General features: G+C 41.5%; 1 protein-coding gene across 7 annotated transcripts in view; it reads left to right on the top strand.

The window, feature by feature from the left end:
* The window catches only part of PLAGL1 (PLAG1 like zinc finger 1), a 50,419-nt gene that overhangs the window by 17,396 nt on the left and 8,951 nt on the right, over nt 1-24,072 (top strand). For 3 of the 7 annotated variants that reach the window (XM_037392283.1, XM_037392284.1, XM_037392285.1), the window contains exons 2-5: nt 2,839-2,881; nt 17,968-18,123; nt 19,139-19,251; nt 21,503-21,652. In XM_037392283.1, the coding sequence (XP_037248180.1) occupies nt 2,863-2,881; nt 17,968-18,123; nt 19,139-19,251; nt 21,503-21,652 (438 nt within the window). In that variant the 5' untranslated portion in view covers nt 2,839-2,862. Of the gene's footprint in view, nt 1-2,838; nt 2,882-5,869; nt 6,044-13,935; nt 14,187-17,967; nt 18,124-19,138; nt 19,252-21,502; nt 21,653-24,072 lie in introns of those variants that run through there. The other 4 variants (XM_037392287.1, XM_037392288.1, XM_037392286.1 and 1 more) reach the window with 4 other exon arrangements.

Below are 24,072 nucleotides of genomic sequence, written 5' to 3'. Positions count from 1 at the left end.
TGTGGGAGGATGAAGGTGTATTACTGGCTAAAACCATATGGCAGGGGAGAGTTTATGTTGTGGTGGTTTGCCAGGTAATTGCCTCGGAGATTGAATGCTAGCACAATTAAGTCATTTTGCTTAGTAATTCAGTGGGGGGATGAAATCTTTATTAGTTGATGGCACTGCTTTGACAGTGACAACATGTAGCCTGCTGTGTCTGGGGATGACAAAGGTTGGCATGTGTACAGTCACATATGGATGCTATTAGAGTCCACTGTTCCCTCTGCAAGGCCTAAATTCTTAGAAGTTAACACCACAGGCAAGTGCCTTGCTCTCAGCCAGAATGGAGTCAAACTGCAGAGTAGTTTTTTTTGCAGAAAGAAAGTGTTTTCTGGCCGGTGGAAATCAGACTAGGACACCTGCTGCTTAGAAAGCCTGCTCTCAGCAAGCATGGCTGTTTTCATCTGGAAAGAGGACTCGCTGATGTCCTTTTAGCATGCAGACCCCTTTACTGCTTCTCTCTCACATCTACACACAATCCCAGTCAAAGACAAAAAATAGTTTATAAGCTGTATGTTCACTGGAGGCAGCTGTTTTGGCAGAGGACAGAGGTTACAGAAGAGAAGTTGATGTGCTGGCACCTGTGTTTCATGCCTCATCTGCAGTCCCCTTGATCTCAGACAGAAGTGATGCACCAGCAGCCCACCTGTTCTCTGTCTGGCTTCTTGTTAAAGCAAACTACAATACTGTAGGACTTGATTACTTTGCTGAAACGTAAGCATCTAATGCTGTCTGAGATGCCCTGGGTAGCCCTACCTGGCTTCTAGCTCCTGGTCCAGGAGGATTCCTTTTTCTATACAACCAATATTGTAGCTGTTAGCCTCGTGTGGGTGCTTCAGATGTCCTAGGGCACCTCAAAAGATACAGGATGCTTGTGCATGGGCAATTGAAGTGTTTTTCTTTGTGGTGTCTTCCCTGCTGAAAGTCTCTGATGAGCTGCTTTATCCCACTGATGTTATGGAGTGTGTGCAGCCCAAAGGTGGGAGGAATTTTTTGGTTTTGTGTTGAAATTATGAATTTTCTGCAATAAAGTCTAAGTACACCTGTTAACTACGCCTCACCCCTCACCACTGCAAATCACTCTTTAAAATGCAAAGCTGGTATTTCTTTGTTGAAGTCAGCATAGGCTTGAAAGACATGTTTAAACATGTGGGAAGGAAAGGCCAGGCAGCTCCTTACATTTTGATGTCAGAACTCTTCCAAGTTCCAGAGTGCAGAGCATCTATAAAATACATTTTCTTTACATATTATCTTTTATGCTAGAACTGACAATTTACAACCTTGGGAGGTTGAGTATGTTGTGATGAGACACGTCATAAGCTAGCAAGTCTGATTTACTTAAACTTGTGTGTTCTTGGTTTTGGGATTGGGTCAGTGAGCACTTAAATGAGGGTATGTTAAGTTTATCCGTTGTGAACTTGCCAATGTAATCGGCATGCTTGTTATGTTGCCCAGGAATGATGATCTGTATGTACATAATCATTGAGTAAATGCTGGGGGGGACACTCAGCATGGCTGCTTTTGTATGCAGGGACAGACAGAAGGGCCTCAAGATAAGATGCCAACTTAATTGCTTATACAGTGGATCACTAGAAAGGTTACCTTAGTCTTCTCAAACTTGAACATGGCACTGCAGTGTGCTCGTAGATTTCAGCAGATAGCTGGATGTCAGCTTCCTCATCTTGTTTATGGACAGAGTCACAGCTTCTTCCTTGGCCAATACTCATCAGCAGATCAGACTCCTCCCTGCCTCGTCAAGCTCTGCACCTTATCTTACTACTTCTTTACTGTCCTTGAGTCTGTTTCCTCCTCAGTTCTCATTATTCTTCGCCATCCATTTTTCCTGTCATCTATATTGCCTTCTCCCATACTCCTCTTCCATCGGTTCTTCAAACTAGCTCCAATTAATTTGGACTTATCTTACTAAGGATCATTGTGTTTTTAAAAATGAAGGTGTTTTCTTTGACCCATTTCGGTCAGCAAACAGAATACTGTTGTCTTCAACAGAGTCAAGTTTTCACCCTAAATCATATACGTATACCTTCAAACACTGCCTGAAATTTTCAAGATTTGTACAGGACACAACAAAATGGCATAAGCTGGTGTGATTTATGTAGTTATTTGCATGCCCTCATATTATTACCTGCCTTATTATTTCTGTTGCTCCGAGTAGCCTTACCCACACATTGGAATCCCACTGCGTGGGAGACAGAAAACTCAGGCTCTGCTCCTGTGTGCTTATAGTAAAATTTCAGTCAAAACCCAGCAGATGAATGGGAAGGGAACAAGATGAACAGAGTTCGACAGAAAGCTAGAAGTCTCCAGAAGTCTTCCTAGAGAGCAAATAAAATGTCTTCTCCTATATATAGTTAATATTCTCTTTGACTTGGCAAGGGTGAGGACTCGTTTAAGATGGATACCAGAAATAGCAGGCTTAAACACAGCATGGTATGCAATGGGGTAAAATCCATGGCACCTGAAAATTCTGTTTTAATAATAAATGTTAATGAATATGTGGAATACAGTGAACTGCTTTTAATTAAAGTGCATTAAATGAATATTGTCAGTTCACATTTTTTATGAAATGAAGTGGAATAACTTATTAAGGAGTAAAAAATAAATGAATTTACTCTTTCTCTACAAACTGAAATTCTTCCTTGTTAGATTTCCCTAGATGTGTTCTCCTTATTTTCTAAAGAACTAAAAAACTATGCATATAATAACTAGCATGAGGTTTAAACATGAATAGTGCCAGTTTAGAAAACTGATCATTCTTTTTTCATTTATTTTATGTAGGTTTCCTTTGCCTGATCTGTAAACATGTCCACAGACCTGCTATGTAAGTACATTTCCATCGTCCCACCATGATTTTTTTGTACCATATGTTTTTATCAGATTCCCAGATGTGCTCATGATTGATGTCTTTTATCTTAAGTATAGTCTGCTTTTACATTTGCATTTCTTCTGAGACATCTGTGGAACAACATTACCATTATAATCAACGAGATTATTCTTGGAGTAAAGTATGACTTAATACGAGTAAAATTGTAAAAATCTGGCCCATGTATAAGAACAGACTGGTTCATTGAGACTTAAAGTTATAATTCTGTCTAAAATATTTTATCTATTTTTGGCACAAATAGCATCCCAGATTACTACTGAGTGATGTGCTTGGTTTTTTTTAATCACTTTGTGAATTTAACTCTTGGGTTTCCAAGGCGTCATTATCCAAGTCACATCCAAATCTCACACCTCATCACTATTATCCATCCTTCTTTTTCAACAGCAAAGAATGTACAAGTGACATATTTTGCTGTTGTTAAGTACTGCAAAAAAACTACTGCTCATGTCTCCCTGATACTCACACTCTCTTGCTCCAGCCTAAGTTATCTGCAGTGTTAAGCTCATTTTCTATGCTTATTGCTCTGATCTACATGCTTTCTTTTGGAGTCTCTCCAGTGCCTCAGCTGCCATTTTTTGTCATTGCCTCTAAGGGCTGCCCAGCTGCACGCTGTGCAGTATAGGAGAGGGGAGTTTCAGAAACCCATTTTATCAGTCTTCAGTACTTCCTCAGAGGAACAAAGGAAACATTTTTTTTTTTTTCAATAACTGTAATCAGTTAATAAATATAAAACCATCAGTGGCTTACTGGCAGATAGCAGCTGTCTGTGGAGGTGGTTTCTGTACTTCAAGAGCAAGTTATTTGTGAAAAGTGCATTTTTTAAAATTTTATCTGCTAACTGGCAATTTTGGGGCATGCTTAAGTGCCATTTAGATACAGGGAGGACTCTAAAATAAGGAATGTAATATGCCTGACTGCTGTATTCAACAGGCAAAACTGCTGTCAGAGGTGAAATGTTAGAGAGGTCAGGGCAACTGCACAGTGGTCGTGGTCAGAATCACTTGACTCTGCAGCTGTACTTAGATGTTAAAGCTGGTTTGATCTTTTAGCTATTTTACGCCCTGGCAGTTTCATTTTTCTCTCTTCAGCTCAGTGTCAGCACCTCTCTCACACTTTTCCTAATGATCAGCGGGTTAGAGAAGTTATCACCTGAGTAGAGGTTGAAGGAGTTGGGTGTGTTCAGCCTGGAGAAGAGAAGGCTTGAAGGGATCTAGTCATGGTTTTTCAGTACGAAAATGGTGGTTATGGGGAAGGATGTGGAAGCACTCTTTCCCCCAGCATGCACTGTGACAGAACAAGAGGTGATGACCACAAGTTGCTTCAGGGGAGATACTCCTGGATGTAAGGGGCATTTTCACCATGGGATTGATTAAACATTGGAATAGGCTGCCCGGGGAAATGGTGGAATTTTCCACAGTGGAAATACTCAAGATATGGCTTGGCAGAGCCTTGGGTAACACTAACCTAAGGGCCTGCTTTCAACAAGAGGCTGGGCTAGTTATCTCCACAGGTCTCTTGCAACTCGGATAATTCTGCAGTTCTGTATTTCTTGGTGTCCTCAGCTATCTTATATGCAATGATCAGTCATCCTGACTAACTGTCCCTGGTCTTACTATTGTACTGCTTGTGCTGTGGCGGGTCCTGTGATAGTTGGTCGTGCTAGAGAGATAGACGTTTGCCTTCTCACTTAGGAGATGTGTGAAGAGACTCGAGGCAGTACCAACGCAGAGAGGACTTCCCAGGTTCCAGTGGTCTGGGCTTTGTGACAGCCAGGTTGTGCCTTGGAAATATGTCAGTGCACAGGAGAACGCTAAAGAATAACATGGCAAATCTGTACAGATGTGAAATGACTCTAGATCATTATGTCTGTTTTTATATAAATAAACAGCACAGAGCCAGCCCATGGGCTTAGTACTGGCCTATGCTAACAAGCAACGCCAAGGTGTGTTTTGGGGATAACATTTACTCTGTTCCAAGTAAGAAACTGGATGTAGCCAGACAGGGGGGGGAAGAGAAGGAGGTGAGGAGCATTTAGACATGTAGAGCTGATGCCAGGTGGTCTCAGCACCAGGGAAGTCTTTGGTGCTTATTTAGTAGTAGGCATGTAGCCTAACCACCCAGTCCCAAGGCCTGACTGCAGCACAGTCTTTCAGTAATGCTTGGTTCAATACAAGGTCATATTCTAGGTTTAAAAATCTTGTTCCAGGTCACATTAATGAAGACTAGATGTATAATTAAACAGAAAAAAATCTAACCAAACCAGAACAAAACCCCTTAGATTCCTAGGAAAAAAACTGCTGCGGTGTGGGGCAATTGCACAAAGAAAATGTCACAGCTGCACAATACAAGGGCTGCTGCAGCTAGACCTCAAACTCCAGCAGCTAAGTCTTCAAGCCTGTGGAAATAAACCGAAAAAGCCAACATCCCGTTTCAGCGTGATGAATTTGAGGTAGCAGGTGTTTCACTGTTTTAGGTGGAGAAGCTGAGGAAAAAAATAAAGTTTATAAAATGTCTGGCAGCTACTGAGGCTTGGCCAGTTGGAGAAGCAGCGGACTTCCCTTGGAGCTTGTTTTTCTTTTTATCCTTGGATGAACTAGCATGCAGTATATTATGCTGCCTGAATGTAGGGGTTTGTCACGGTTAGCGCCGGGGGCTGTCCCGGGAATGTAGGAAGGCGACGGGCGTGAATGGAGCATGCAGTGGTCGGTGGGGTTCGAGCCCGCTCTTCGGGAAACCTGTTGCTGCTCCTCTTGGCCCGAACGGCCAAAGCCACGCAGGAAAGGAGGTGGATCTTTGATCTCTTTGTTGTAGCTGCTCCCTGGGAATTTGCTGAAATCAATGCCCTGTTTTCCTGAAGAAATGAATGGCTATGCCTAACTAGCTTTGTGAAGCGCTGGGGAATTCACCGCTTCTGTTTATTGACAGCTGAAAAGGAGCACATGGTGCTGAATGGGTCCTCCCGGGGAAACAAAACCGCGCAGTTAGACTTAGTTGAACACAGGGACATTTGGAAGCGTCTGCCGGAGGAGGACGGCATGGTTCCTGCCACCTTGTACTAGCATAGCCTGACTTTTTATTAAAAATGCCATTTTAAATAAGGTAAGAATTGTTTTGTTTTCCCATATGTAGTGAGATTATCAAATGTTTGCATTTGTGTTCTCGGGTGCAAAAACAGTGTTTGAGTTGTATCCTGTTATGGGAAACACCCAAGTGACTCTTGTGCTCTTTCTAGCCTCTGTGTACGTCCCTTTGTTCTTTATCTAATGGTAATTAGTGAATATGAAAAGTAATAGGAAATAATTTGGTATTTGGGACTTGCAGTCAAGTCCTGAACATCAGTCATTTATGTAGGCTATTCTATGCAATTTTTTATGTCCTTGAGAGTCAGCTGAATTGCCTCAGATGATTTCTTGACTGGTACAAGTTGCTGCGTTAATACTTCACACAAGTCAGTGCCTAGCAAGCAGGCCTGTCTGACAGAAAATCTGGGAATCTAAAATCCCTTGAAATGTAAGGATATATTTCTAAACCTCTGTTTCTATGCATAGACTTAAGGCAAGAGATGGACTTACCACTACTTTCTGCATTTAGATTACAGTTTTTTTTGTAAAGATGGCAAAGAATAGCAAGAGGAGGATGATAATGAAGCAGCAGTATTTTCTTCATGTGAGTCCAGAACAGTTTTATCAGACCAAAGGAATTCAGTGTGTAATTCATATGTAAATTTTCTACTGAAAACAGGAGAACAAATTGCCAGTTTCTGCATTAGTTTCTGTGGTGACTGAAGCAAAAGATTCTGAGCTCATGCAGCTATAACTTTCAGGTGTGGCCCATTTATGACTGCAGAAAAAAAGTTAAGTAATGTCATTTCTTCCTTTGTCAGTATGAGTGTAAGGGCAAGCTCCAAACAGAATAATTGCCATAGTGCTGCCGCCTTCTTACATGACAGTAGGAATTGCTGGGTTTGTGTTGCAAACCTGATTAAAAGTGTCTGTGCACGTGTGCAGTTGTTTGAAAGCCCTTGATAGTCTCCCTAGTTTCAGGGGAAGTGCTTGGGAAGTTTTCACATTTTATCGGGGTAGTTTGTGTTCCTCACTCTGGCACTTTTTCTGAGTGACTTTGAGCCAGCAGTCTTACTAGTTTTGTCTCATTTTGCTCTTCTCTGCAGCAGGTAACTTACCTGTTTTTCTTGGAAGCGTTGGCACTCCATATGCAAATGTGCTTTCTTTAAAATACTTTGTGATCCTGAAAGTGAAAATACATTGCTTAACTGTAGAGCGCCAGCATTTTTGCTTGTGGCTTCTGTCTTTAAGTTTCCAAGATTTTCAGAGGGAAAAACAAAAAATGCAAATGCATTTATGATTTTGACAAAAATGTAAAAATACTGAGCTCAAGCAGGCTGATACTGATGTTTGTGGGCTCTGTTGTCATACTTGTTATTCAAATTTGTCAAGTCTTTTTTGGCATCACTTAAGTATATTTATACATGACAGGCACAGGAAGCCACTAGAATTTAAAGCTAAAGCTAATTTAAAGTTGTTTTATTTATTTATTTATTTATTTAAAGTTATTAATTTAAGTTCGAAAGGAGATACACTTGTAGGTCATTTTAATGCGGTAATCTGGATTTGTTATTAAAATGTTGACTGATGAGGGTTTCTGGGTAGTTACAGTGGTGTAAATAGAGAAGAATTACGATTGTGGAAAGCTGTGTTGGTGAGAGCTTTTTTTAGTTAGTGTAATGGAGAAGAAAGTAGATGATTCATGTGTGACACAGAAGGTGGCATTTTTCTCGGTTACTTGGGTGATAAGGCAAGGCAGTGTGTATTATGTTTAACTTACTGGACTGGAGGGTGCTTAGCCAGATGTGTGTAGGGAAGTGCATGGGGATGTTTTGGCAAGCAGTTGTCCTTTTGCCTCTTCTAACATCAGGGATCTTTATAAAATACTAGTATTATTGTGACCTATAGGCAATTTTGAAGTGGAAGGAGTATAAAATAATTGAATTCCAATCCACAGAGTAAGAGACACCCAATACAAACCTGGTTATGTGATTATACACAGCTCTAACTAAATATGCATGTTAAATGACCAGGGTTATACAAATAAGTATCTGAGGAATGGTGTATTTCCCCCAAGGTGATGTGTTTACCATCTGTTGATCTTGTTCTTCAAGCTAGGAACATATGAAAATGGAGCAAATTATTTGTGATCTTTGCTTTGCAAGGTTGCTTCTTAGATTCTAGTAATAGAGACTACGGTTATTTTTATTTTTGTGACTTTCGGAAATAGTTTAAAGAAACTACAAATTAATCAGAAACATAGAAAAAATGTTTGGATTTTATTTCATCTCAAACAGAGATGACTGCCAACAGAAGAATAAATAGGGCTTTATGGAGGTACATTATAATCTGAATTAGAGTGCTTCATCTGCAGAAGAAATCTGCATTTTTTTCTAAACCCACAAATTTTTGCAACTCTCAGATGCAATTCTTCAATAATACTCTCTAATCGCATACTTTGTTTTGGAGAACTAGACTGAAGGCTGTCCTTACACCTGAGGAGAGTAGTTATGTTAAGGGAAATGTACTATATGGCTGCCCAATCTGCCTATTTTATTATTCTTTCTTCATTAGTTTGTTAAAGAAGCTCAGGTGGACATAATTTCTTTAGTACAGCATCAGTCAAGACATTAGGTAGTTACCTTATGGTTCCCGTTTAAAGTCTTTAGAGTAGAAAAAAGAAGTACCTATTGGATCTCAGAAAAAAAGAGAGCAAGCAAATGGAAACACAGGTATGACATCTGCATGTGAGTATTTATTTCATAGAAATACATTTTTGTGTCTGTTCAACAGCAGAGCTTACCAATGTTTACAGTTTTTTAAATAAATCACTTCATGCCTTAAAAGAGGAGAATAATTTAACAGGATAATAAAGGCTAAGGATGAGGCACTCCTACCTGTTTTGTACCCAGAGAAGCTGGGAATCAAACATCCTTTACATGTTGGAAATCAAGCAAATAATAACAGGAGTTGTTGGCTGTATCCTCTGTTGTGAAGGTGATGCTTAGTAAGAACTAAAGCTGTTCTGCTAAGCTGTTAATGCCCATTCATTTACAAAAACCAACGCTTTTAAAAGATGATTCCTACATTTCAGTATTTTAAATATATGCTTTATGTTTCATGAGTAAATTTTTTTTGTTTTATTTTCTTGGGTGAATTGGAATACCTGTAAGAGGTTTGGACAGTTCACTGAGGAAGTTAACTGATTTTCCGGATTTTTTCAGACTTAGAACGTAAGATGGATTGGAGTGTTCTTTCAGGATTGGCCGTCCAACGTCTCAGCCCCCAGCAGGCCTAAGTGTCTGTGTATTCACTTCTCCACATGGACTTCCTTCTTTCATAACGTGGCTACTCGCACATCAGTAGGGCTATATGTATGAACTTCTACCCACAGAAGTCGGTCCTATGGTTTCCACACTGCGCTTTTATTCCCACTAGATGTAGCTTGCTTCATATTGTTATAAAGACCTCAATTTCTCCAGCCACAGGATGAATACAGCATCTCTTCACTCTGTCGTGCCAGGCTTCCTCATTGCATCCTATAGCAAACTCACATTTCCTTCTCCAAAGCATGTCTACCTGCCTGGTTCTTTCTACCAGTAATCAGCTGGAAATATATCCCAGCCACTAGCACCTTTGATGGGAGAGTTTCCACAAGTCCACATTCAAAGCTGTGTCATGAGTGGAAGAGTGAGAATTGATTTGGGCTTGTTTCCGAAAGTGTCTTTTGCCACTGAGCCCTCCACCAGTCTCCTCCACATGATACCTGGACTTGGTGGCCAGTAGCAACCAAGTTCAGTGAAGGAGAGAGAGACCCAGTCTAAGGTTTCCTTTTAAGGGAATGTTGTAGGGCTTGGAAATCTTTCAACTAATTAATACTAAGCATTAGTCATTACAATTGCTGCACTTCGTTTATCAGAATTGAAACCATGGTGTTGACCTGCCATGTGTAAAACAGCCAACTGTATTACTGCACTTCATGGTGTGTGTGGTTGTGTGCATGTGTATTTATACATACCTGTGTTTAGGAAGACATACGTGCTTGTGAATTTTTCTGCTAGAACAAAGATGGAAGATGCTGGTGTCTGTGTTAAATTGCAGCAGTAGCATTAACATCTGCTGAAAGTCCTGACACTAGAATAAATCAAATTATTTAAAGCCTGCCAAAGATCTCCCCAAAAGAAAAATGCTTGAGACCAGCTAAAGCTGCTTTTGCTGTGGGAGTTAAAAACTAGTGCTGTGGGAGTTGTAGATTAGGGGGTCCAGCATGTGGCCCAGGAACCATAGGATGCCTATGAGCAGTTTGAATATGACTTTTGATGGCTGTCTGTATTTCTGTGGACACGGAGGGATTTTAGTTTTGCTGCCTGCAACATGGAAGCAGTGCAGTTTGGACAGCACTAGTGAAGACTTAAAGCAAAGTGTCACAGCCAAGGAGCCACAGCCTTGCACCAGGACCAGCTGCTGCTGGCTGCTGGGGGAGATGGACAGAGTGCAACAGGAAGGCTTGGCTCTCAGGAAGCTTTTGCTGGGCATTTTGTAGGATGAGCCTATGCTGACTGGGGCTGTTTCTCACAAAAAAAATAGTAGTTGTTTCTGTGAATTTGCTGTTAACCTTTTTCCCTGTTTCTGGATCCAGTTTTATGACTTCATGCCAAGCCAATGGAGGGAGAGGGAGAGAAGGAAAAAAAAAACCCCACCAAAAATCCAACTGCATTTTTCAGTTTGATTCTTTGAAATGTATTCAGCTTTCAGCAATGTGAGAAGTCTCTATGCTGATAAGAAGCTCTTACATGTAAACTGCGGGAGGTGACTTCACTTGAACTGTGCTCATTATCTATATGGGTTCTGATAGCAACCAAACCCCATGTGGTGTACCAGAAATGTGACACGTACATTTTAGTGCCAGGAATAACCAGAAAAAGATTATTTTTTAAAATGAGCTTTCAATCAATCAATCAATGCTTTGATCTCAAGTCATTTTTAGATGAATGAACCTACCAAGAACTTTGATAAACTGGTTGCTCAGACTGCAGGGTGAAGTTAAACTTGATAAACACACCTACATACTTTCCCTGCTGTTTGGTTTGCTTGGTTTGGGGTTTTTTCTGTAAGTTTGCAGGAAAGTTTTATAAGTTACTGCCCTTTCAGGTGTTCGAACAGTGAAGGTAATTTTTTCTTTCCTCCTAGCTGAGAAGTTTGCAAGATACAGCATAGCACAGGTATCCTTATTCTGCGCAAGCTTTTTGGGAACCTGCTGAAGCTGCTGTGTGCAGTGACATTGCGGAATTTCACAGCCTGGCTGTGCATTTGAGGCTTCTCTAACTGTTTTGCTCTTAAGATTTGCTAGATGGAAGGAGCACAGTAGAAAGCCTCATTGGGATTGGTGGGAGGATGACTTTTTATGGTAAGCTGGTTAAATTCCTTGTGGCTGTGCCTGTTGTCAACAGCTTCATAATCAACAAGCAAAAAGCTTACTGTTCCCAGATGTGCTTGACTGTCATCATGATTACTCCGTATTAGGAACTAGTAATGCATCGTAGTTGTTGTTATCTTTTATATGTTTGTATAACAAATAGTTCTGGAGTTCTGTAGAGTTTACATACTGGAACTTGTGTCTGTCAGGAAAATGCATGCGTGCTTTGTGTTAGAAGATTTCTTTACAGTCAGGTAAGTGTTGAGCTTCCCTTCTAGAGGTGTCCTTCCCTAAGAACAGCTGTGCTGGACAGGATTGTACTGCTGTGAGGCAGGAACTAGTGCCTTGATGGATGATCTCCCACTGCTGGAGACCCGAGGATGTACTGTGCCTCTGGATCTTCTTTCCTCTTGGGAATAAAGACAGGGGCTCGATGGAGGTGAGGTGAGGGAAAGAGCCACTGCAAATCAGTGGCTGGGTCAGGATGCCTGAGGGCTGGGCTCATCTGCAGTGCTGGGTCCCACTTCTAAGGAATTAGCTTGACCTGCTGGTTTGACTGAACATATGGGGTGGCAGTAAGTCATGTTTGCTCTTATATTTCTCTGTTTCTGTCTCCAAATGTAGTAAGTAATTTTTTAAGTTTTACATTTTAGTAGTGAGGTCGTGTGCCTGTCAATATGTTTAATGTTAAGGATGATTGCTGCGATGTTTGCAAACCACCTATTGTTCTCTTCCCTGGGGAAAGGCAACCCCAAAAGAGGCATAGGCATTTACTTGTGGGGTGCTGCTCACCCATGTGCAGGACCAGGCTCTTCCTCCCCCTCCACCAGCATCACAGGGGCTGTGGTCCACTTGCCTGCAAGCCCAGAGATGGCAGTTGGCAGCACAAGGCCTTGGTAAGGGAGCCGATGTTGCCCCAGTAGCATGTTCCACGATGTCTGTGCTGGTGCCACCAGACTGTGAGGCTTCAGGGTCTCAGTGTGTCAAAGACATGGGAACTCACTGCTTGAAATCTACTGGAAGTTTCCCACGCAAGCACTTAGGAATAAGTCTCTTCCCCTCCTCTGCCCCCCTTCTTTTTTTGGGGGGTTGTTATTTTGAGTGCAGGGTTATGGAAAATACAATACCTGCTTCTCAACTAATACGCTGTGTGGTGCATGAAAGTGCAAGTTTTCAGTCTTTGTTCAGGTGAGCAATTATGATTAGAAAGTCAGCCTGGAGTGTGTTTTCCCAATTTTTTTTTTCCTTCACCTTTTTTCCATGCAGAGCTGAGCAGGTAAAATTCTGCTAATACAAGGTTTTGTTGTATGAGGTAGAAGAAACATGAAAAGGAGACATTGAAGAAATGTTCACCTGTTTTTCTATTGGGCTAGTTGGACTAGGTATCGGTTATTACAGTGAAAAAGTGAAGATCGCTAGTAGAAAATTTCGCATGACAGAATATCAGAGGTTAATGGGATTTGAATAAAATCATTCGGAATTCTGGTAATTATAACAAGTTCTATTTTACTAAAATATAAGTAGGATGAATTATTAATCAGTTAAGAGCTTCAGCTCCTTTGTAAATGCTCTTTGCACACCAAACTTATGACATGTAAGGCTTCTTTCACAAACATTTTTTACAGAGGAGATGTGTGGCAGTGGCCCAAGTAATGGGATAATATCTTGGGATGAACTGTTTGCTAATTGAGTACTTTGAATTTTTTGCCAAATAAATTGTATTGTAGAACAAGGTTTTGAAGCTTTCCCAGCAAGGAGCTTTGCAGGGCAGACCACATGGCAGGAAAAGCTCATGTGCCTTTGTGTAAGAACCACCAAGACCGGCATACTTCACATGCAGTGTGTCTTAGACAAAAAATGTCCACAAGGTATTTTTGCAGCGTTCCTCTACATGTAAGCTGTACAAGACTAACGGAGCACTACGGTTTTACTCTGGGATAAATTACCGGTGTTTGCTATGCAAATCTTATGATTGTAATTAGGTTAGGATTTGGACTGCTGTGTACACTGATCTTTGTTCCCTTCTGCACACGGGAGCTAATTCTAATGCTGCAAAACAACACAGCAAATGTTGAGTGCTGCTCAGCTGATGATTGTTTCTCATGGGCCATCTTGCTCAAAGCGGACATTTTAAAGGGAATGATTTACCTGTGCCTTCACAGGGCACATACATCATACCTCAGGCATCTTGTGGTCCACTGAAGTGTTCAGGTACTGTAAAGTCTCGCTTGAAAGTAGAGGTTGGAGAAAACGCAGGAAGGACTGCCAGATAGGCATCTAGTTATTAGCAAACTGATTTTTAAAAGTGATGTTCTGCCACTGATTGGTTAAGTAGCTGGTGGTATGTTCAAGCTATCACAACAGTGATTGCAGTTCCTAGTATGGCTATGTATAGCTCCTGTTATCTCTGCAGCCGGACTTTGTGTAACCGCAGCCTGTGGCTCCTTGCCCACGCTAATGAGCTCTCCCCGAGGACGGGCTTGTGCCTGTGGGGGTGGCACGGCGCTTGGACGGTGCTGCTGTTTTGGAAACTCGAGTTTGTTAACTGTGCTCAAGTCCAGCCTGCCCGAGCCGCCACGGCAGCTTGGCTAACGCTGGGCTCGGGAGCTTGTCGCTGTGCAGCATGGTCGGCCCCAGAGCCATCTGGAGGACAAGGCAAGCTGGCCGCTGAGGCTGCCAGGCTGTAGTCTGCAGCAAAGGAGAGCTGTCACCTAGACCAAGACCTAGACTGGGGAGAAGTGCCAGCACGGTGAGGACAGTACAGGTGAGCCACATTCACAGATCATTCTCCACTCAGGGAACACGACTGTCAGTGTTTTGGTCAGCCCATGTTGTGGGAGTGCCTCCTGCAGCCAGTGGGAGTTATTTTTCCAGTGACCCAAAGAGCAGGAGAAAGCCGTGGCTGCCAACCATGCCTCCCAGTGGCTGGGCAGAACTGGGAGCAGATGTGTTCAGATACAGGGGTACCAGGCTAGGAGTGTACAGGAGATGTCCCCTTCTCTTAGCCCATCCAGCGGTGCTTTGCAAGGACGAGAGCACCTCGTCCGTGTGGTAAGGTGGTGGCTGCGTACCCGCAACCTGGTCAGAGTCTGCCCCTGCACCCGTGCTGGGCTCTTCTGTTGTGTGCCTCCCCACTGCTGCAGTGGAGTTCAGCAAAATAAAACTCTTACCAGCTACAAGATCTATTAAGCTTGAGTAGTTTTATCTACAGATAGATAAAAAAGGCATTATTTGGAACTTTTTCAGAATCATTGCAAAGACACAGAGAAAGAACAGAGAGGTACCCTCTAGGGGACAATATAGCACTGCTGCTCTAAAGATACACTAAATGACACGGTCTGGTTTTTGACAGCTTGTAACTTCTGTGGATCTTGTTTATTTCTTTTTGTTGCCTACTCATCTAAATCACAGCAGAGCAGAGGAACATGCTTGCACATTATCAAGCATTCCTGTAAACATGACGTTGGATCCGTTAATTTTGTTTGTGTAAATACAATTTAAGAAAGCAGGGAAACTGTAAAAGCATCAAGTGAGGTACTGAAGTGCCTAACAAAAAGCAGAAAAATCTTCTTCACAGAAAGTGATTTTTCTAACCAAGTGTATTTCATTCCTGGTGCTGATATGATAAAGTGTGTGTTGTTTCCATAGCTGGATGCTCCGTATTTCAGAACAAGTTAGAGTGTATTCTGAGGCTGTTGCTGAAAAAATTACATTTTACTTAAGCAGCCAAGTTAAAAGGAGGCATATAATCTGTGTGAGCTTTGCAAACCAGTGCCATGCTGCACCTATGGTTAATGCATACATTCCTTTGCCAATGGCATCAGTAATTTAGCATTGAAATACAAAAGATCATGACTTGGTCTGTATTTATCTTTGAGGAAGAATGTGAACTTGACAGTTTTGTGCTGTTAGTTTGGGGGGGAAGAAATTACAAAGACCCCCATTCCCCAGAGTAGTCCCTAACATTATATTGACAGCAGTCCACTCCTGTGTTTCTGCTACACCTGGTAATTTTTAGTGTGCAATAAATTCAGAGTCAGGCTACTAACATGCTGGTGTAGGGTCAGAAATACTGTGTAGTGAATGTAATTCTGAGACACCTGTTAAATAAGTCATCTAGTTATCTTCATACACCATGTAATGAAACAGAAAATCCTAGAACAAGCCTTGGGCAGCTCTGGATATTTCAAGGTGCCATGCACCCATTCAGAATCCCAAGCCATACTAGCAAGGTGCTTAAAAGCCACTTCCAGCACTGCAGCTAATTTCATTCGGTGCTAGCTGATGGTTTCATCCTGCCAGTGAGGTGTGCCAGGTGAGGAGCCCTCTCTGAGGCCACGAAACTTGGTGGAATGGTCGGCACCCGTTCGGATGCAAATCGGTGCCTGATTTTGGAGGAATGCCTTCCCAGCACCCACACTACCTGAGTGAGTAGTTTCAGACCTTATATCTGGGATCTGGAGGACTGATGGGGGTCTGGTAATGGGGCACTAGCGCTGAATTTGGAGGCCAGTTCACGGAGACCCTTTTTTCCCTTTCCAGCCTTCCTGTGAGCTGCCCACCCTGGGGCCTCTGCGGTGGGCATTGCCCCAGGGCAGCTGGAAGGTTTGCTCAGGAGTGATGAATCACAGAGGCATGGCATAGGTTGATAAGGTCGTGTACTTTATGATTAGATACATCCTCCCTCTAACAGTGGTTCTTTGTCTCTATTATGCTTTTGGTAATGTTTTTCGGCAGTTTGCATACGACAACTCTCCAAGCAGGAGCTGTTCGACTTGAGACAAAGTCACTATTATTCTAGGTAAGCTCAGGAAACACTTAAAATTTTGTTGCCCCCAGAAGACACAGATCATTGGGAATTCACTTAAAAGTCAGTTTAAGTTAAATCACCAAGAAAATATTTTTTTTTCTTGCCGTCTAGCTGTAAAGGACTTCCAGGTACAAGAAAAATCTGCTTTGCAGCTGTGGTTTTTATTTTTTGTGCATTTTAAGTGATGGCTGTAGAGTGGCGTGTCCTTTGTCCATAGTGCTAGCAAAAAAAAAATAATGTATTTCAACTGTTCATAGTGCAGGTGTACAGTCTGCAAGCCATGGCAAAACTTCTACATGGTCCCCAAATTATAGAAAAATATGGACTACTGCAGTGCCCGCAGCCTGACCAACGTGTAAGTGTACCTCCTCAGTTAGGGTTGGTGGGGTATCCCAAAGAACTCAGCAGGAACACGTTAGGCCTATTTGTGGAGATTTTGGACTAAGCTCTTGAGGCGTGTAATTTAGTCAAGTGCCTACTTGTGTTTACAAACTGAAACCTTTTTGAGCTGCCCTGAATCTGGCATTTGTGGTGCTGCTGTCCTTTCTCAAACACCATCTCTGATGTCCCTCCAGGTGGTGTCACCTGAGCCCTTACGCTTCTCTTGACCTTTCTTTGGCTATGAGCCCGTCTGTGGTGAAGCCTCATCTCTCCTGCCCCAGTCTATGCTACGGCATCCCATGGCTCTCTTGGACTCTCTTGGCCGTTCTGGCTCCTGTCCTCTGCTTCTTATTGTCACTTGCTGAATAGACTTGCTCAGCAGAGTTTTCAGAAGTAAAACAAAAAGAGGTAGTCATGGATGACCAATATCAGCTTTTCCTTTTAACTCAGTTGTAAAGCGTTGCTGGCTCACTGGTTTGGTTTCTACTGTCTATAAAAAGGTTTTGTGCAAGAAGTCCCCTTTTTCCCATCGCCCTGTGTGACACCAGTGCTGGGATGACCTTCTGCTGGAGAGTCTCATTGCTCAGTTGTTTCGCTGTTCCGTAAGGGTTTCCCTGACAACCAGTTTGAGCTACGCTGAACCAAAAATATCTTGCTGTGCTGGGGGAGAGTCAGTTTGCAGACACGCATTTCTCCTTAACGACTTCTTTGGATGGTTCGTGTGTTCAGCCTGCAGATGTCATTATGGTGAACATGTAGCATACCCCTTTTGCTTACTTCCACAGGCAGCACAGTCTATGAGGGGGTTGCCCTTGCGTGATTATCAACTGAGTTGTAACTGTAAGACCCGTCATACTAATTTTTCGTGGTACACCAAGGGTCTCGTCTTCTGAGAATGGTCTGTGCAGGCTCACAAAGTCACAGTAATCTTTCTTGTACTCCCTGGATCTCTGCAAAAATTACCTTGGTTATTACTAGCAACTTTGCCCTTCTCATTTCTGTATAAATATATGCACCTTGATTTATAGGTGTGCGTGTTGTGGGCTCCATTTTTGCTGCCATTCTAGTCTTCAAAGGCACAGTTTGCGACACCTTCAAATGAACATGCGTATAAATATTTGGAGGTCAGGACCCGCCAATTTGCACAGGAGGGAATCCACAAACTGGAGGTGTTATTTCAAACTTAGTTCAGTTTTGGCTTGCAGATTATCTTTTCACTACCTAATGTGGAACAGTGGTGTGAAGAAAAGCACTGGTAATTCAAGACGTGTTCTCAAGGTGACAACATTAAAGAGACTAAATTGGAGAGCGGTACATCCTTCTTAGTAACAGGTTCCCTTTTCTGGATTTGTAGGGTGTGAAGATTGCGGTAAAAGCCTTATAGGAGAATGCAGACTCCACGGACCACTCATCAAGGCTAAAGATAGGGTTATTCCTAGCCGAGCCCGTCTCACCCTACCTCATTACCTCACTTTGCGAGTGTTGGAGCTGCGAGCTGGAAACCAGCAGAGTAAGTATTTTGGCTCCTTTTCACACATTTGAGGAAGAGGAGGCAAAAGTACTAATACTAGCTTCTTTTCATCAATAACTCAAGACATAATCGTTGGGTATTAGCAGTATGAAGACTACTTTTATTGTCAGCTGAGCACAGCTAAAGCTCACATTCAGGTACCATTTTTTATGACTGATTTCTAGTAACTTTGATGCATAGACTGATGGCAGAATATTAGCCAGAGGTGGTATGGCATTTAGCTGTGAGCAGTTAGCTCTGTTCAGTCAATACAAGTTTAATGAATGTTGAATTTGTGTCTAACAGTAACAGCCATGCACTATTACATACTTTTTTCTTTTCCCCAAGCATGCAAATCAGGAAACTCAGAAGAACACAGGGGGTTAATTTACCTTCTGCAGCATCTTCAGTTCATATTATAGAAAGACTGTTAGTTACCTTCTGAGAGCAGGGCAATTTGAATGCCCAGACTTGAACAAGGGAATGAGATCTTCAGTGTGCAAATTTTTGACAGCTACCTGTGTAAAATTAGTCCTGCCTAGATTGCATTTCAGAAAGAAAATGACAAGATTCCTGTTTTGTTATGCCATTGGTATTAGGTAGGAGAATAACTAGAATGATTAAGATAGCTAATGCTGTGTTTTTATAGGATCTCCCCACTCATATGTGGAGAGAACAACCTCGTAAATTATGCCAACAAGCAGAGCACTATGATAACATCAGCTTGTAGGTTGAAGAGTATCAACACATTTGTGTTGCATACTCAGTTTAATATCCTGTCATGTACTTTAGGCATTTCTGTATTCAACGTAATACCCATTTTTAAAAAAAATGTCTATACATATTTATATCCATTTTAGATTCTTTCCATTAGAATTATTTATGTGGGTTATTTGTCTAGAAGAACTATTCATGGGTTCTGAACTATTGTGTTTAGCTCCATTTTCACAACTGTAAATATACACTAAATAGTGATGTCTATATTAATATTAGACTGGTCTTTTTTTATTCACAGTCCTTGGAGTATTTGCAAAGAAAGTAATACAGAAGAGAACACAGTTTGGTCCTTATGTCGGTCAACTGTCTACAAAACTGACCCGCTATGATGAGAGCAGGCTAGTCCTGCAGGTAAAAACCCAGTGACTTACTATGAAGTGCATATGTATCTTTAACAGTTCGTATGCATTTATGTATTTTAACCAGTCAATTTGACGTCTGATCTAGTTAATCAATTGTACATCTGATCTGTATGCATGGACGTAAATCACATTACTAGACAGCACAGCATAACCTGACGTACCAAAATGTTCCCGTATATTGTGTTTTCTAGAATTTTGCTTTCCTGTTTTCTAGTTTTACCACTTACGGGGTGATTTACTCTCAATAAACTTTTCACGGAGCACAGACACTGGAAGTATCCAAGGATAGTATTGTCTTCCCAGATGAGACAAAAGGATTTGTGCTTAACACCATGCCACTGGGAGGGTTAAGTTTGTGCGCTGAGTTAGCAATAGTGACAGAAATATACACTAAGGCACCTGCTTAGTAGGGAGGAACAGTGCCAGGGATGGGGAAGCACTTTTAATGATGTGATCATGTATAAACCTTGACACACAGTGCTCTAACTCAGTTCATTTAGTCAGATTGTTATTTGGGGCTGGTACCATCCCTTGCTGTATGCGCATCTGGGCTGTGACATTATTGTTTGTATTTTATTGAGCACAAATGCTGGCCTCTCAGGACTAGCCTAGCTTAAACATAATGTACATGCACATCCTTTCCCACAGGAATTCCTTGGGAGCAATAGTTGATCATAATCCTCTAGGCTCCAGTCTTTGCATTTTGCGGCACAGGGCCATGCCCGGGCACACCTCTGTCATACGCAAGTCCGTGGTCAAGCCACAGCCTCCATCAGGACTTCCAACAGGTCCCAGTTCTTCCAGAGCCTGCATTTCTTATCAGGCTTTCTCACCTCCCAGGAGAGAGGGACCACCAGCAGCTGTCATGTGACATGCTTTATGTTTTCATTTGAGCTTTGTGCAGAAGCTTGGGACTGAAAAATACTGTGTGATGTGGAGGAAGGCATAGATACAGACACTTCTGTAACTTGCTTTGAGAGCAAAAGTAATAGCTTCAGTAATCGCTGTAAACTTCATTTGCTCGTGGAAGTCATGTGAGTGATCTGCTAGGAAAGCAACGCTGTCCTTCTGTGGGATTTTCATGCCATATTGACACCAGAGAGGATTTGTTCTTCTCCATAACTAAATTTCTTCTCTCTTTTTATGAGACACTTTAGTTCTCACAAATGCAGAAAACTTACTTCTCTAACAAGCTTGTGAGCATGGATGAGCTAAGCACCCAGTTCCTTCCTCTTCACCAAGCCATTGTAAACCACACCCTATCCTCTATCAGTCAGCCCCGTTTGCTTAAAGGTATACAATGATAAAAGCACAGCTCTAACAGATGAATGGACTGTTTCTTCAGGAGACTGGAGTCCCAGTTTTCCTACATGACGGCAGTAGCTGCCTTGACTTCTCCCTAGCAGCGTTCCGAGTATGTGACCAAACTTGTCCTACAGGCAGGTGTTTTCATTGGAAACATGACAAAGTTAGATAAAATAGTTCCCAGAAGCAATGGAAACACAACTTTTTTTTCCAGTTAATTGCTCAGTTACATGCTTAGTAGAACAGATACATGCTGTACTGACGTCTGTTGTACAGCTTCAGCTGCCCATGTTCAAGACTATATTGCAGAAAAGCAACTGTCTTGTATGAGGTTGGGAGTGTTTGCCTCATAGAGGCATTCTCTTGGAAAGGAGTGTAGGAAGAATGAAGTAAAGCAAAAAGGAAGAGATCTTTTGGCACAAATCTTCATCTGTATTTACTTTTTGCATTGTTAAGGGGAAAAAGAGAAGACAATTAAAATGCCATTGTATTGTATGTTACCTCTCTGATCTTATTACACAAGTTATACAATTGTTCCATGCAAGAGGTAGTGTTAATACAGCACTAAAGTTTGAGATTATCAAGTACTCAGGAAGTACATTAAGGCATAAAGCTTATCTTTCTACCTGCCTGCACTTAGTTCTTATAATATTATCTTTATATAACATAAAAATGATGAAATATAAACTGGAAATACATACAAAGGCCCACAGTTATTTTAGTAGCTGTTTGACAGGTATTCATTCGTACTTTCTTTTGCACTTGGTATTCTTTAAGAGTGATCTATTTCAAAACAACCACGATTTCAAAGGGGGTGTGACCAAGACAGGGTAAGTAACTGATAGCCATGATTCCAAGTTAAAGAAGACTAGCGTGCGTCTATAGAGGACTTGGTTTTATCATGTTCTTTCTCCTGTCCTCCCCCTTTGTTTCAGGTATTGAAAGATGGAGGGAAGTACTTTCTGGACACTCCCAATGAAGACTGTGGAAACTGGATGATGTTTGTCCGGCTAGCCCGGAACCAAGAAGAACAGACCCTTGTGGCTTATCAGCACTGTGGAGAAGTCTACTTCACAACTGTTAAGGTAGTTAAATCCACATTGCTTCACCTAAAATCCAAATGGAAATTCATAGGCAAAAATTCTGAAAGGCTAACCCTCTTTTACAGATGAAAGGTTGAATATATTCTGCCAACTAGATCTTTATTACATACCACCTTTTATATCACTTAATCCGTAATAAAGCAAACAGCATACGGGGGTTTCCAGTAAAAGGTGATGCATACCTGCTGTTGTGGGTAGTGAAGAAACTGAGCAGGGGGAAACAGAAATACCATTCATGATGGCGTTGTTTAAACCTGAATGTTGCAAAGTTCTTCAGTTCCAGATAGGCATGTGGTGAGATTATCTAGCATTGTTACATTCAAAACTACTTCATCCTGGAAAGAATGAACACATTCCTTTCGTTTATTACAATTTTGGACATGCATTGTATTCTGAGTGTGTTACCAGGTGCTTAGGAATAGGGTGCTAAGCAGAATCTTTTCAAACTATTTTCTGGGCTCATTGTCTGAAGACTTGACTGCAGAACTTAAAATACTGCAATGTTGCCATGAAATTAGCAGTTTATGTTAGAGATTCTGGACTGCATCTTCATTGGAGGAGAGAGAACAAAGTACTCTCTATTTATGAATGACACTGGAACATACAGTTTTGGGGTTTTTTGCTTTGGCCACTTTCTCAGGCAAAATTTGCTGTAATCACGACTTTTTTGTACACTTAGGAAACTGAAATTTTTATGTTGAACATTCATTGTTTAACGTTTTAATATTTAAGTTAATGCTTGTATATCATTGTGAGCAACATTACAAATTAAAAAAAAAAGAGAGAATATTTAGTCAAAAGAAGTTACTGTGGGATTAAAATCCAGCATTTCAGTTTAGTTTCCAGGATTGGCATATGTTTCTGTGGTATGTGTGTTTCTCTACCTTTACATGAGAAAAATATTTATCACACAGTGATGATGTGAGAGTAAGTTACTAGTGATAATACTTAACAGCTTCCAAGTCTTTATAACAGTATAAAGTATTTCTTTTGGATTAATATTAAGATATTTATTTTAAAAAAACCAAAATCAACATAAGATAGCATATGCTAATCTGAGTCATTGTTTAGGCTGCGTTTGAGATTCCGATGCAGTCCATACCATTTGAGATTTCAGTTTGATCTTAAATGCATGCTGCACTTGTGAAACTGAGAGGATTAATACTACTGTATTTGGTAAGCATGAACAAATGCTTTTCTAAGAAGTTGTAGTTACGGACTGGTAACTCACAATTTCCAGTACAATTTAAATACTATTGAACTAGTAGAACTCTGCTCATTGGAACAAATGGAGAGTTGCATTCTATATATTGACATGAAGAGTATTTTAGGATTAGGAATGTGTCTTGGAACCTTTACTGTGCTGTGTATCATAGGGAGTTACTTGGGCTTTATTTTTCCAAAGTCCTAGTATTGTTTGTGGTACTGTGGCATCCTGCAGGTTTTGTCCTGCTCAGTGGAAGTGGTAGCCTTTTGCTACACTTAGGCATGCCCTGCATGAGGCTGCTTTAGGGCTGGTTGTGAAAATATTTTCTCAAGTTATTTTGAATATAGTCTGTTAATTTGGGAATAGAAGGATTGGCTTCTTTACTCAGTTTTTACAAAGAGATGGGATTTCAGTGACATGAAACTGCAGCTACAAAAGCATACATGTGAGTGGTATACTAACAGCACCATTGGCGTAATTGCTGATCTAATGACTGCAGTCCTAGAAATAAATGCTTTAAAAAATTATAGAATTGTGAGGGGATAAAAGTGATCCATGGTTGCTGTCTGTCTGATCACAGGAGTTTCACATGGGTGCTACCATAGCTTTCTCTTAAGTGTTTTTGAGACAGTTCTCAGACTCTGAGACACAATAAATGACAACCAGTAATGGATTTGGATACTGGTGTTTAATCTCAGTTTTACTGTTACCTTACTTGACTATTTCACACACTGATGCACTTGCTCTCCCTCCAAAGTCACATGGATGACTGGGTCTCAGCTTCCCACAGAGGAGATTGCCACTGGTCCAGGAATGCTGGGCAGAAAGTCATGACAGTATCATGCTGTGCAGCTGTTTCTGGGTACCAGTTTCAGGTGTCACTGGCCAAGGTCCCAGTGCATCCCCAGGCATTTGTCCCTGCAAAGCTCCCTGAGGCTTGGTTTTCTCCATCTAAATAGACTATATGCAGGAGCACGATGCCTGATCAGCCTCCTAGTTAGTGGCTCTGCCTCATGTCCTTTATTGAGTGGAGAATTCAGCACATTTAGGCCAGGTGTTATCAAAACATACAATGAACCCACACTGGTTGTAGTTAGCAAGCAGGCTTGTGCTTGGGAGTTCAGAAGTTCAGTTTTCAACATTATACATGCAGTTACCCGTCATCTGTCAGCATTCACAATCTGAGTTGACTTTC

The sequence above is a fragment of the Falco rusticolus genome, chromosome 6, assembly GCF_015220075.1.
Source record: "Falco rusticolus isolate bFalRus1 chromosome 6, bFalRus1.pri, whole genome shotgun sequence".
NCBI classification, from domain to species: domain Eukaryota; kingdom Metazoa; phylum Chordata; class Aves; order Falconiformes; family Falconidae; genus Falco; species Falco rusticolus.
The sequence above is the reverse complement of the archived record's forward strand: the minus strand, read 5'-3'. Positions and strand labels throughout refer to the sequence as shown.